The sequence below is a fragment of the Euphorbia lathyris genome, chromosome 2 (assembly GCF_963576675.1).
Source record: "Euphorbia lathyris chromosome 2, ddEupLath1.1, whole genome shotgun sequence".
NCBI classification, from domain to species: domain Eukaryota; kingdom Viridiplantae; phylum Streptophyta; class Magnoliopsida; order Malpighiales; family Euphorbiaceae; genus Euphorbia; species Euphorbia lathyris.
The window spans coordinates 84,011,405-84,027,085 of NC_088911.1; the positions used below are offsets into that span (position 1 = coordinate 84,011,405).

General features: G+C 37.5%; 1 protein-coding gene across 1 annotated transcript; it reads left to right on the forward strand.

Annotated features, from left to right (window-relative positions):
- The first annotated feature begins 4,958 nt into the window (after positions 1-4,958).
- On the forward strand, positions 4,959-7,148 carry LOC136220646 (probable polygalacturonase). Its single transcript, XM_066008442.1, has 5 exons — positions 4,959-5,308; positions 5,601-5,721; positions 5,999-6,173; positions 6,270-6,340; positions 6,427-7,148. The coding sequence occupies exons 1-5, from the start codon at positions 4,985-4,987 to the stop codon at positions 7,107-7,109; spliced, it is 1,374 nt and encodes a 457-aa protein (XP_065864514.1). The 5' UTR covers positions 4,959-4,984; the 3' UTR covers positions 7,110-7,148.
- Positions 7,149-15,681: the final 8,533 nt, after the last annotated feature.

Below are 15,681 nucleotides of genomic sequence, written 5' to 3' on the forward strand. Positions count from 1 at the left end.
TAGTAGAATTAAATCTCCATGGTAAAAATATTCTAACACATTAAATTTAAATGCTTTGATTTATTTGTACTAATGTGTTTGTTCAATGTTGAGTAAATTGAACTATAAGATTAAAGACATTAAAAGTGTAAGGCCCAAAAGCCCACAAGAGAAAGTCAAGCCCAAGTCAACGTCTGAAAGCCACACGACCCGAGCAAACCAAAACGCAGCTCAAGCTGAATAAAATGCAAGCCTAGTAAAGAGAAGGATCGAGAAGCCTTCATCTAAAAGCTTCAAGACGAAGCTGTTGAGTTGTGCGACAAGGAAGTCAGGTCAGCGACTGGCCTGAACAAACTTGGAGACAAAGTATTTCTACTTTGGGTAAAGTTCAGAAGACGCAGGAAGCTGTCTGGAAGACTTTGCCAAAAATGTAGAGACACTCTGACCAGCCTGACGAAAAGCATCTGAGCACTGCCGAAGACAGAAGATACAAGAATTTCATTGGCCGAAGACGCTGAGCACAGACTGAGTGAAAGCGATAGGAATCCATTTTCCTCCAACGGTTATTTCGAAATTCGAAATGACTGATGCCTCAAGTGTCACTATAAATAGGCCTTTCAAACGCTTCATTCGTAGCAGATCTTCATCAAGTCGAAACGCTGAACAAATTGATATTCGAAGTTCTGTATTAGAAAAGCAAAGCAAATCTTACACCAATTCCAATCCTTGTGTAAAAGTCTAGAGTGATCTTAGTTCATCTAAAGTGTTCTTAGCTATTGTTGTTTAGAACAAAAACACTTATCATTTCTAAAAGTATAGAAAGGAGAAGCTGAGTACTCGGTTATAGTACTCATCGGTAGAAATAGGATTGAGTAGAGGAATAGAAGAAGGTACTCTTGTATACTCAGTTGCTATTATAAAAGGTTTGTGCTCTACCTTTAAAGAGCTCAGTAAAGGATTCTGAAAAGCTCAGAAGAAATTCCGGGGACTGGACGTAGGCGGAGAGGCCGAACCAGGATACGTCTGCTGAGTAACATCTTTCTAACCCATTAACTCCTTTATACATTGCTTGCTTAAAATACTGCCTAGTAAAACACTAAAAAGAACCTACGCTGAGTTGAGTGAACTGAGAAGCCGAGTTCAGGAATAGACTTAAGTGTTATTTCCTGACTCAAGGATAGAAGCAGCCTTAGCCACCTGTTGGCTAAGCTTGTATCTGAAATTTACTCAGTTTCAGTGTGCTAAAAGGCTAAGTTAAAGTCCTAGGCTAAAAACAAGTCAGTCTTAGTGACAAAATTTTTAAATAGTTCCTAACCCCCCCTTGAAATTAATATTGTCACGTTACACGGGACCAACACTTTCGGTACCTAAAAGGTACATCTGACGTTGGTCTCATTTATGGAGGTGATCCAGAGTGTTTGGTGATAGGTTTTTCAGACTCTGATTATGCTGGAGATATTGACAGTAGAAGATCTATGACTGGTTATGTTTTCACTCTTGGCAATTCAGTTGTCAGTTGGAAAGCTACTTTGCAGCCTACAGTTACTTTGTCTACTACGAAAGCAGAGTATATGGCACTGACTGAAGCTGCTAAGGAGGGGATTTGGCTCAAAGGACTGGTTAGTGATCTTGGTCTACATCATGATCAGGCTACAGTGTGTTATGACAGCTTGAGTGCAATCTGTTTAGCTAAGGATCAGGTTCATCATGAGAGGACCAAGCATATAGATGTGAGGTATCATTTTCTGAGAAGTGAGAAGAGGGTCAAGGTGAAGAAGGTAGGCACTGCTGACAACCCGGCTGACATGTTTACCAAGCCTGTTCCACAGAGCAAGTTTCAACACTGTTTGGACTTGCTAAATGTCAGAGATTATTAGTTGCCCTGTGGGGGCGACTCTGAGGCAGAGGGAGAAGTCTGTTCATCTGGCACTGTCATGGGTGCATCTGTTATGTTTTCAGGAGGATTCAAATCAAGGTGGAGATTTGTCGTAATGCCTTGAATCAGTATATCTTGTTTCCTATTCGGAGTAGTATTGGGTTTCAGATTCCTAGTTGGATTGGGATCATGGGTTCCTAGTGGGATTGGGATCATGGGTTCCTAGTGGGATTAGGTTAGATTGGGTATTATAAATACCCCATTATGTAAACCTAATCATGGTAATATGATTTTTGCCTCCTAATAATACTATTCTCCTTCTGCCCGTGGACTAGCCAACACAACGTTGGTGAACCACGTAAATCTGTGTTTTTCGATTGTTTATTATTTCATCTTTCATTAATTCCGCACAACAGGAATAAATGAGATGGTCCTTATTACGATTTCATTTTCTGGTGTAGAATAGTTTAATGTCAAAGAAAAAGGTCATGATCCAAGGCCAATGAACTGTTCATCAAAATGAAAATTATATGAATATGTAAAATAGTTGATGTGGATTAAGTCGGTGTGAACGGTTTTAATCGTAAACCGATAAAGAATGCAATCTTCTCAAGAAAAACTTGAAGATTGAGTAAATCCAAAAGGATAGAAATCCAAGCTCCAATGGAGGCTATAAGTTTGATTCAATAATAGTTAGGTTTCAATACAAAATGAGAGGTTTTTATACCCCTTCTCTAAATTAAAGGATAAATACTAAAAGCCCATGCTAGGGTTACAAGTCAAGTAATACTTTTATGGGTAAATTAGGGGTAAGAAATAAGTAATGGCAATAAGGTAAATAAGCGGTAGTGGCAAGACAGTAATTAGAGGAGGCTCAGCCCTTGTCTCCCCATCAAATACTTGGCGAGGAAGTTTGGCCATGGCATCCACGCTCCGCGTGTCTTGAAGTACGCTCCGCGTGGATGACCCCCTGAACTTGGTCCCCTACAGATGCATCTCTTCTCCCTTTCGAGCAAGGTACCCACGCTCCGCGTGGATGACCTCCTGAGTTTCTCCTCTACGAGTGGCTCTCTTCCTTCTTTTCTCGCAACGAGTCCATGCTCCGCGTGATCTAACCCAAGCTTCGCGTGACTCGGCTCCTGCTCCTTCGAACTAGAGATGTCCTTATCAATAGTATTCATAAACCTGTAAAATAATTAATTAGGTTATTGAATCGAAGTAAGGAAATATTGACTTGAAAAGTTTTCCTTTTAACCTTTTAATTTTTTTAGCTTTTATTTTAATAAATACTGATTACTGAATTGTAATTTTTTTAATTAATAATCTAACTTCTTTTTAGTTTTAAAATATATATATCCACCTTTTTTATTTTAAAAATTAAGAAGTTTATTCGGAATTTTTTTGGATCTCCACTGGGATTTATACAGTAACGGGGTGGGGATCCCCACGAGGAGGAAATAGCAATCTCCATCCCTATTTATGTTCATCCCCACTTTTTTCGGTTATTCCCCGTCCCTGTCGGTTCGGATATCCACACTTTTTGGATAATCCCTTCCCTGTTGCCACCCGTATTGTAGGATCCAGCAGCCAAAGGTCCATCCCAATGTTAATCTCCTTACTTTCCCTAACCGATCGACAAGCACATGAGGCCACTGAATTTCGAGCTGCTAAAATACTACGCCAAATATAGCTTGGATTATTTTTCAAGGAAACTTCTAGGAACGTCGAAGCAGGATAGTATCGGGATTTGTAAACATGGGCCACAAGCGAAGAAGGATTCGTCAGAAGGCACCTCCCTTGCTTATCTATGCGAGCTAGATTGAAGAGGTGTAATTTGTGAAAACCCATACCGCCTTGACTTTTAGGAGCACACAACTTATTTCATGACTTCCAGTGAATAACCTTTCTATCCGAGCCGTCTGAACCCCACCAAAAAGAATTCATTATCTTCTCTATATTAGAACAAATAAGATTAGGAAGCAAAAAAAGGCTCATAGCATAAGTAGGAAGGGCTTGAATAACAGATTTGAGCATAACTTCCTTCCTGACGCGAGACAAAAAGTGAGACTTCCAACTCTTCATTCGAGAAGACACCATATCCTCAATATAACCGAACTTGAACTTTACTATGACCCACAATGGATGGGAGACCGAGATATTTTCACGGGGAAGAAGAGTGAGTGACCCTCCAAAAAGAGCTTAGAGAAATACATGTAGGCTAGAACAATTTCTACTTAAAGAAATAGAAGACTTATTGAAGTTAATTTTCAGATCAGAAGCTCTTTCATACATTTGAAGACTGTCAGAGATAATTGTACTTTCCTCAATTGTTGCTTTAAAAAATAAGTAGCTATCATCTACAAAAAAAAAAAAAGGTGTGAAGGTGAAGGAGTCGTTCTAGCAACCGTGAATGAGACTTATATCTTCAAGGTTAGACAATGTAGTTGACAACCCTTCAACAAAGATCAAGAAAAGGTAGCGTGAGATAGTATCCCCTCATGGAGACCACGTTGAGGAAAGATAGGTCCAATCGTATGACTGCCATTTGACTATGATAATTTTCCTTAGTAACACATTGCATAATTTAATATCAAAACCCAACTTCAACATCATTTTCCGTAAAAAATCTCATTCTATCCGATCATAAATATTTGCCATATCAAGTTTCAGAGAGGCAAATCTAGCATTGCCTTGAATCTTTCTATTAAGGAAATGATTGACTTTAAAAGAGAGAATCACATTATCATAGATAAGACGACCTTTGTTTCAAAAACAAAAAGATAAGACGACCTGTGATAATCACATCGAGCACATACTTGAGTCTATTAGCCAAAGTCTTAAAGATAATCTTGTAATTCCTTCCCGCCTCTTGATTTTTCCTTTTAGTATGTTTTGAATTAAAAAAAAAATGTTTGAAATTGCAATAAAAGAAATTAAAAAGGGCGGTTACATTTTAAAGTATGGAAATCAGGAAAAATCGTAATCCATAATCTGAATTAATAATTAAGATAATGGGGGAGGATTTAGTTACTTAATATGAAATGTTGCCATGGATGAAATACTCTCCAAAACTTCTATATAATCAAAGGCAACCTCTCTCTCTCTTCAAACTTGCATTCTCTTCACAAAATGGCAACATCCAAATTACTCCTTCATGTATCAATGACACTGGTAATGATGGGATATTGGGTAATTACGTCGGCGTCCGTACAATATCCGGCAATAAATTGTCGGAAGCACAGTGCAGTTATAACAGAATATGGTGGAGTTGGCGATGGAAAAACATCAAATACAAATGCATTCCGATCAGCAATAAAGAATCTAAGCCGATATGCAACAGATGGTGGAGCACAGCTTATAGTGCCACCTGGAAAATGGTTAACTGGACCTTTTAACCTCACTAGTTATTTCACTCTTTTTCTCCATAAAGATGCTCTTCTTCTTGCTTCTCCGGTAAGAAAATCTGTTCATCTTTACCACCAAAATATAATACGATATGTTTAAACCTTGACCCCAGTTTTATAATACATTTTGGTTCATGTAGTTACATTTTGATACATCTAACTTTTATAATTTAATTTGATGGTTTAATTGCTGTGTTTTGGATTATCTTATTCACCCATTTTCCTAATTCCGACAATATGTAAAATAGTGTTGGATCTAGGCTAATAGAAGGTGCTCTAATAATTATGAGTGTGCTTAATTGAAAAAGTTATAACTTGATTATGTTATTAACTATGCACAGACGGAGGCGGAGTGGCCTCTTCTCCCTCCATTGCCTTCTTATGGGTCGGGAAGAGACGCCCCCGGAGCAAGGTTCACTAGTTTCATCTTCGGTACTAACCTCACAGATGTCGTCATTACTGGTAAATCTAATAAATTTAGCTTTCCGATAAATTCTACAATATTTTCAGAATAACACATGTGATTAATCAAACATTAATGTTATTTGTATGCGTTTATTTCTTTACACCAATCATTTTCTATCTCCTATAGATAATTCTTTTGATATATATATATCAAATTTCTTTTGATAGGTCGGATGTATTATTGCAAGAGTAGTATTACAAAATTGCATTGTTTTTAACAGATTTTTGTGTAGCTATATATAAGTTTTGACATTAATAAATCAATGTGGATTAGGTAACAACGGCACAATCGATGGGCAGGGAAAAACTTGGTGGGACAAATTCCACAAGCATAAACTCAAATCAACCCGACCTTACCTCATTGAGTTTTTGTACTCAAATCACATTCAGATATCCAATCTTACTCTAATTAACTCACCATCGTGGCATGTTCATCCTACATATAGCAGGTTCCACTTTTTTCTTTATACAACAGTGTTCACATAAACATTTTGCACTTCTTTTCTATGGTTGATCTTGACACTTTTCTGAATTCTTTTTTGCAGTTATGTGTTTATTCAAGGGCTAACAATTATTTCACCAATTGATTCCCCCAATACAGATGGAATTAATCCAGGTTTTTGTTTGTTCAATTTTATAACTTTTAGGGTTAATCATAATTTTTATAACTTTTAGGGTTTGTTTGTTCAATTGATTTTGCAGATTCATGCAGCAATACAAGAATCCAAGACTGTTACATAGTATCAGGAGATGATTGCATAGCAGTTAAAAGTGGGTGGGATCAATACGGTATCAAATTCGGAATGCCAACAAAACAACTAGTAATTCGGCGAATAACCTGCATTTCCCTGGACAGTGCAGCCATAGCTCTCGGAAGCGAAATGTCAGGCGGAATCGAAGACGTAAGAGCCGAAGACATCACAGCAATAAACACCGAATCAGCTATCCGAATCAAAACTTCACCCGGTAGAGGAGCATACGTACGAGACATTTTCGTAAGGGGAATGAAACTTGACACCATGAAGTACGTTTTCTGGATGACCGGAGCCTACGGATCGCACCCTGACCAAGGGTACGATCCGAACGCATTGCCTAACGTTACTGGAATAAATTACAAAGACATCGTGGCGGAAAACGTAACGTTGTCGGGGAAGCTAGAAGGGATTGAGAAAGCTCCATTTAGTGATATTTGTATTTCAAATGTAAGGATTGGATTGGCAAAGAAAGCAAAGAAAGTACAATGGGATTGCAAAAATGTGACGGGGAGTAGTAGTAATGTGAGTCCTAAACCATGTGATTTGTTGAGTGGGAAGAATGCGGAGTGTTATTTCCCTGAAGATAAGTTGGATGTTGATAATGTTAAGATGAAGTCCTGCTTTGTTTGATCAGTGATAATATTAATAACTATAAGGTTTTCTTTTTTGTTTGAGGTTGGAATTCAGGATTAGTGGTCATGGTTTACTTCTTTTTTACATTTTCTGGATTCATATCACAAGTACATGAAACTAGCTAACAAAAAAAGTTCAATGACTTTGAACTATATAATCAATAATGATTAGGGTTTTTACCCTTACCTAAACTTTTTTTCATAAAAAAAAATAATGATTAGGGTTTTGGATTGATTAGAAAATAAGCTTATTATTTTTTTTATTTATACCTAAATTCTTAGTAATTATTTTAATCAATTAAGAATTTAATCTAATTAATCCTAACTAATTCAAAACAAATAAAAGACCCAATTTTGGGCTGGGGGAGGGGACTGCAACCTAAGAAAAAGAGAGGGAGAGTTTATTCCATAATTAAGTCTTAGGTGCTGTTTGATAAAACTGAAAATTAAGTGCTGAAAAATTAAGTACTGAATTTTAAGTGCTGAATATTATAAGTGCTGAAAATATTGAATGATTTAATTTTTATAAAAATATTAGTTCATAATATTTAACTTAAAATGTTAAGTTAAATATTTTGACTTATCAAAATAAGTGGTTTTTAACTTAATTAACTAATTTAAGTGGTACAGAAACAACCTTTATCAAACGTACTTAAATTAAATAAGTGTTTAATATTTTAATTTAAGCAATTAAGTGGTTTATCAAATAAGGCCTTAATTTCTCATCTTTCAAATTAATTTAATTATATCATTATTTTATCCAAATTAAATCAAACTATATCCTTAACCGAAGGAATAATATTCAATTTATATTATAAATATATATAAATTGATTTATATTTCAACTAATTAAAATATAACTTTATTTATTTATTTGTTATATCTAATATCATAAATATTTATCATCTGATTTATATTTCAATCAATTGAAATATAATCTCTTATGAGATAATATCTTATGAAATATAATCTCTTCTCGAAAAAACTCTCTGTTATTACAAAGAGTTTTGAAGGAGAGCCCCTGGTTCACCCCTCCCCGGTTAAAGAGGTCCAGTTAGTTGGTTGGAGGAAGCCCAGGGAAGGGGTTGTCAAGTTGAATACGGATGACTCCTGCCTTAGTAATGGCAGAATTGCTGCTGGTGGAGTTCTTCGGGATGCTGGTGGCGCCTGGCTAGCTGGGTTTACCCATAACTTAGGTACGGGCTCCTCCTTTACTGCGGAGCTCTGGGGGATCTTGTCTGGCATTAAACTCGCCATTCGCATGGGTGTTAAAAGACTTTCGGTGGAGTTTGACAATTTGGAGGCTATCAACAGGATTTCGGATAGACAGGCTGTTTGTCTTAAGAGTCAGAATCTCTTTAAAGCCATCTTGAAGCTTCGTCCTGCCTTCGATTCTCTTACCTTCTCCTTTATTTATAGGGAGCAAAACCGTGTGGCGGATCGTTTGGCAGCTGCTGGGCATGGGGGGATGTTAGGTGTTTCTACCCTTTCCGTTCCTCCTTCTTTTCTGTTACCTTCTCTTCTTGAGGATAGGATTGGGTCAATCTTCCTAGACTGATCCCGGGTTAGGTTTTTGTTTGTTTGTTTTTTTCTTCCCTTCTTACCAAAAAAAAAAAAAATAAATTATTCGGCTTGGATTGAACCAGATTTTAATCTAATCAAATTTTAGTTCACTCAAGCCCGATTCATCATCCACATATTATGTATATTCCAAGTAATCCCAAAAGTACATTCTAACCAGACTTTATAGATATGCGATCATGTGGATCTATCTAATCCTGGTAGTGGAGCCGAAAGACACTTTCATCAAGTTATAAGTGGACTCTAGCAAGTCATTTATGACAACCCAAACTAGATAGATATTTCATATTTGTAACTCGAAAACCTAATGGTAATCCCAAGTTGTCCTTGTTGTACGATATCATGTCCAACATGAGGCATGACAATGTCACCCTCATTTGTTGGTCGGACATTTCTTAATCTCTTAGTGAACTGATGATAAGTTCGAATGAGCAATGTCTAATTGCCTCATCCGGGTGTAGCCACACACGCTTTTCAACATCACTAATCAAGTGGGTGATATATTCTCTCTTGTAAGAGAGTACACTTCACTCATGGTTCTACACAATGATTCAGAACATACCCAACTAAATCTATACTTGGCACTGTGTCACATGCTAGATAAATCAAAGTATGTGAAAACGAAACTATAATGTATACTATACTAAGCTAGAACTAAATTCAATTATTGATAATTTCCCCTTATTACAAAGACAAAGCCCCTATATAGTGCTTGTGGTCGCCCTCCGGCCCAATTAGGTCTTATAGCCTTTTTATGATCGTAATAGAGTGATTGGAGTTGGATTAGATCGGGTTTCTCGAAGTAAAGTCGAGATAGGAATAAACTTGCTGATTTATCGTAGCTCACCGAGCTGCTTTGGTTTTTCAAAGACTTATTCCAAGTTTGACTCTGAATGGTTAGTTGACTTCTGTTAACTGCTCCTCGTCGAGCTGGTGATGTAGCTTGCTGAGCTATTACAATCTCATTTTTTTCCTTTTTGCTTCGATTAATGCCCTATTGTACTTGAAATAACTCAAAAGACTTATCAGACTAATATGGGGCAAAAGACACTATAATCTAGAGTATTAGGCTAGAAAAGTATATAAATATGGCTAAAACTATACTCTAGACTCAAACAAATATGGCGATATAACATCTTCTCCAAAAATATCTTTACGGTCTAAAGCAAGCTCGACGAGAATGGTTCTTGCAATAAAAACTCTTTTTAGGCAAACTTAACTTTACCATGTCTTGAGCTGACAACTCCATGTTTATTCAATCCAATGGTACAAGAAAAACCTTCATTCTTTGTTATGTGGATGGCATTATGATCATTAGAACCAATCCCGAGCTCATTCAGTCTACAATTATGTCTATTGGACGAGAATTTCCAATTCAAAATTTGGACTGAGCTTTCTATTTTCTTGATCTTAAAATTCATTACACGTCGATAAACATTCATCTTTCTCAAGTCAAGTATACCCGTTCCATCCTTGATCGTGTTAAGATGATTAAGTGCAAACCCTGTTCAATTCCAATGGCAACCACCCCTAATCTCTTTCAGGAATGGGGAACAAGCTTACATCTAGAGATGAATATCGCATCATTATCGTGGCACTTTAATATCTCACCTTAACGCGGCCAGACATATATGCTTTCTCCTAGACCTGGCAATTATCGTGTTCGAGTCATGTTCGTGTCGTGTCATTTCGGGTTCGTGTCAAAAAGAGTAAACCCAAACCCAACCCAAAAACTTTCGTGTCAAAGTCGTGTCAACCTGTTCGGGTTAGTGTCGATTTCGTGTTGTGTTTTCGGGTTACATTTAATTTTGTTATGCATATATATTAATAATACCTCTTAAAAATATAAGAAGATATGGTACTATTTTTAAACATTTTATATCATTTTTAGATTAGTATGTTAACAATAATTATCGAAAAGTTCGATAATATCATGTTAGAGGGTCGTGTAATGTGTTTATAACAATTTAGGAAATTCAAATCAATATTTGCAATTAATAATTATAATTTTATTATCTTTATTAATAAAGTGACATAAAAAATACGAGAGAATATAACAATAATTTTCAATATCCGTGTCATTTCGTTTCGTTTTCGGGTTCACATATCAACACTAACCCAACCCAAAAATTAGCATGTCAGTTTCGTGTCAACCCAAAAATGACCCATTACCTATTAAGCTCAACACTAACACTAAAAATTTGTGTCGTGTTCGTGTCGTGTGTCATTTTGGCACCTATACTTTCTCCATCAACAAACTATGTTAGTTTCTGCACCTACTGACAAACACTAGAATGGAGTTAAACCCAAGGCTCTCAAAATCTCAACTTTGTCTTCTTCGCTTCTCTTATCACTGCTATCCGCTACTATTCTGATAATGATTGGAGTGGTTGTCCTAATGATCATCGTTCTACTAGAGCCTACTGCATCTATCTTTGAAAAGGTCTAATCTTTTGGCACATGAAAAAACAACCAAACATCACTCGGTCCTCTACTGAAAGTGAATACAAAGCCATTGTCAATGTCATGGCTGAGCTTCTTCAGATTCAGTCGTTGCTTCGCTAACTTCAATATATGATTCATTGTCAATTTAGCTGTGGTGTGATAATGTTGGTGCAATTTATTTAATCTCATATTCAGTCTTTCATACCCGCATAAAACACATTGAACTTGACTAACACTTCATTCTTGAGCAAGTTTCTAATATTTTTTGATTGTGCGTTTCATTCCTAGAGAAGATCAAGTTGCAGATATTCTTACAAAGCCTTTTTATGGATGGTCGCTTCATCCTTCTTCGAGATCGTCTGAAGCTTTGCCCTCATCCTAGACCGAGGGACAGATGTTAGAGATAATCATCTATTATTCTCTTTTAATTATTCTATTTATCCTCTCACTAAAAGATAACATTTCCTATCTCTTAACCTTTGTAAACTCTATTCCAATTAAGCCTCTAATCTCCCTCTACCAATGTAGTTTGGCTAAGCCCCCCTCTCTTTCTCTCTCTCTCTCCTATATATAAATATATAGTTCGACCATGAGAGCCATGGCTAAGGTTCTTTCATAATTACAATATATGTTTGTTAATTATTCAAATAAAATTCAGGATTGTAAATATGATGAGCCGTCTATGAGCAATTCGGCGTTTAGCTCAATAAAAACTTAATCATATTAGGCTCGATTTATAAACAATCAAGCTCGATTATCAGTTCATGAACAAGATATAAAGGGTGAAATGTAAAACAATGTAGTTTTATGTTAAAGAAATTTCAAATTTATGAGTTGTTCGCGAGCGAAGTTTATGAATAGAATTAACGAGCTGTCGCGAGCACAGCTTGTGAAAAAGCTCGTCATCAGCTCACAGGATGTTGAGCTCGAACTCGTCAATTTTTTGATAAGATGAACATGAGTAGGTCATAACTCGATTTGGCTTGGCTCGATTACAATCTTACTTAGGGCCTGTTTGGTTCAGTTGTTTACTAGTAGTTGTTCCTGTTGCAGTTAGTTGTTTGTAGTTTATTATTAGTTGAAGTTAATCACAATTAAGGACTAAATAATGTTTGCAGTCTAATATGGACATGTTTTAAATTAATCTAACAAAAAAATTAGAATGGTCTTCATTCCATCTCGGATATGTTTTCTCTCTCTCAGATTTGTCTTCTCTTTCTCAGATCTGTCTTCTCTCTCTCAGATCTATCTTCATTCGATCTCGGATCTGTCTTCTCTCTCTCAGATATGTCTTCATTCGATCTCGGATCTGTTTTCTCTTTCTCAGATCTATCTTCTCTCTCGCAGATCTGATGGAGATGGATTGCTCCATTGCTCATCTTTTTTCTAGATCCTCTTTCTTAAAGCATACCTTGCATGGATCTCGTGATGCTACGATTTGTCCTCTTTCGAGACCTGGGCCCTCTGCTGGGCCTAGGTCCTATGCGGCTACTCTTGTTGGTGCTGCTCCTTCTGCGGCTATTTCTCCTGATGTTCCTCCCCCCGTGGATCGATCTCTTATATCTGAAGAATGCAGCTTTAAAGCCGTCAAAATTCAGCAGGATATTTACAATGAAAGGCTCAATCGTTGTAAGCATTCTATTATCGGGCGTATCACTCTTGCTAAAGGGGAATCTCCTTAGAAGAAGCCGGACTTGAAGGCCAAACTTTCATCTATTTAGGGTTGTTCTCCTAATTGGAAATTGATTTCTCTAGGTAGAGGTTTTTACCACATCATTCTTTCGTTCGCAGAGGCTCTCCAATCTGTTTGGAGTCGTGGTGCCATTTGTCTTAGGCCTGGGATTATGCGTTTCATTCCTTGGAGCCCGAGATTTAATCCAGACACTCACAAATCCACATCTGCTCAAGTATGGGTCCGATTCTACAATCTTCCTTGAGAATTCTGGGATAAGTGGATCATGGCAAGCATTGCAAGGGCGATTGGGGTGCCCCTTCGTTTTGACAAGAATACTGTGGAGGCTGAAATGGGTCATTATGCTCATATCTTGATTGATGTGAAGCTTTCTAAGGAAATTTAATACAAACTAAGGGTGGATACTGACACCTCAATGCATTAGATTTCCCTTGAATATGAAAGGCTTCCTGACTTATGCTCCATTTTCCATTCCATTGGTCATTCTGTTGGAGCTTGTAGGAGGAACCTTCGTCATGAAGAACATGTTGACATAAAGCAAATAAATGGGAAGCAAAAGATGGAATCTCCCGAGCCCCGAGGTAGGTCTGTTACTCGGATTTGGAAACAGAAGCCAGGAGTTCACATTGATACTGGTGAATCCTCTAAAGGGGCTCCTGCCAAAGGAGAGTCTGACAAACCTAATAACTGTGACTTGCAGATGGTACTTCATAGTTTAGTCAAGATTAGTGAGTCGGTTATTGATTCTGATTTTGGCACGGCCCTAGCCTCTCTTTCTCTTGGCTTTCCATCTTATCAACTTGATAAAGAGCTAGGAATCTTGGGTTGGCAAACCTCTCACCCCAATCCTCGGGTTTCTGAATTTCCTAAATTGCAAATCATTGAGCATTTAGAAAACAGTGATAGTTTGCAGGTGGTTAATGATCCAGAGGAAAAGACTTGGTCTAAAGTCTAGAAAAGGAAAAAGCACAAATATAACAGCATTCCCCTTGAGGTCAGTGGTAAACAACATAACAAGTCGTCTGTGTAGTTTTAATGATTGTGTTATTTTAGAATTGTAGGGGCATCGATAATGATCGCACTCAATGAGCCCTAAAGCTTCTGTGCCAGCAACATCGTCCTGATTTTTTGTGTCTTGCAGAACCTCTTGTTTGTTTTAGTGACACTTCTGATCGGTTTTGGAGATCTCTGGGTCTATCTCTCTTTGCCTGTAATGATAAGGATTCGCCGACTCTTTGGCTTCTTTCTAGGGATTCTTCTTCTCTTTCTCTTCATTCTTCTCATGTCCAGCATGTTACTATTCAACACCAGCTGGATGGTAAGTCTTTTCTGCTTTCTTTTGTCTATGGTAGTAACCTGGCTTCGGAAAGAAGGGAGTTGTGGTCTTCTCTTTATAGTTGTGCCTTTCCACATATAATTGGTTGGTGTTTAGGGACTTCAATGCTATTACGGGCTCTCATGAGAAGCTTGGTTCCCCTCATGCTGCTGGATCCTGCAGGGAATTCAAAAACTTTATTGATGATTGTGATCTTATTGATATTGATACTTTGGGTCAGAGGTTTACTTGGTCCAATGGTCGGCATGGGGCGGCTCATGTTGAATGTCGCCTAGATAGAGCTTTAGTGTCAGAGGGCTTTTTAGATTATTGGGACTCTATCCCGTGCACGGCTTTGGCAAGGTATAGTTCTGATCATTGTCTGATGCTCCTTCAATGCATAATTGGGGAACCAATGATATCTAGGTTCAGATTCTATGCCATGTGGACCACTAATGATTCTTTAAAGGGGATAATTGCTAATCATTGGACAGCATCCCACATCTCTCTCCCTCCTACACAACTATTATTTCATAAACTTCACACTCTTAGGCCTAGTCTTAGGGATTGGAATAAAAACATGTTTGGCAGAATTGATTCTAATATCCACCTGGCAAAAGTTCATCTTGCAGATATTCAAAAGCAAATTTCAGAGTAAGGAGATTCTCCGGAGTTAAGTAGTGCTGCTTCTGCCGCCTGCTCCAACCTTGATTTACAACTTCTTCGACATGAGATGATGTACAGAGAGCAAAGCCATGTTAAGTGGCTTAAAGAGGGGGATATGAACACTAGTTTTTTCCAAAGGTCTGCTAGAGTTAGAAAGACATGGGCCGGCATTCATCATTTGATGATCAGCGATGGGGGTCCCACTTCTGACACGGTAAGATTATCTGATCATGTAATTGAGTATTTCTCTAATCTCTTTCGTAGTTCTAGGGAGCATATTGATCTTTCTCCAATTAATAAGGTAATTCCCAACTTAGTAACTTCTTTGGAAAATGAGGAATTATTTTCTAAACCTTCCATTGAAGCTATTAAAGACACAGTCTTTTCCATGGATCCTAATAGTGCCCCTGGCCCTGATGGTTTTGGGGGAACTTTTTATCGTTTCTTTTGGGATATTGTAGGGAAGGATGTTTGCAATATGGTTCAGGCTTTCTTTGATCATGGTTGCATCCTGCTTGGTTTAAACTCTAGTATTATGGCTCTAATTCCTAAAGTTGCTGAAGCTGACAGAATAGAGAATTTTCGTCCAATTGTGATGAGTAAATTTGGTTTCAAAATCATCTCAAAAATTCTTGCAGATCGCCTTGCAGTTACTACAGCAAGGATTGTCTCTCCCAACCAGCATGGTTTCCTTAAAGGTAGAAGCATTCATTAGTGCATTGCCTTAGCTTCTGAGGGAGTTAATATGCTTTTGATACTTTAGACTGGAACTACCTCTTGGCTGTGTTGGATTCTTTTGGTTTTTCTCTAACTTTCAGGGATTGGATCCTAAACATTCTAGCATCTGCTCGTATTTATGTGATGATTAAT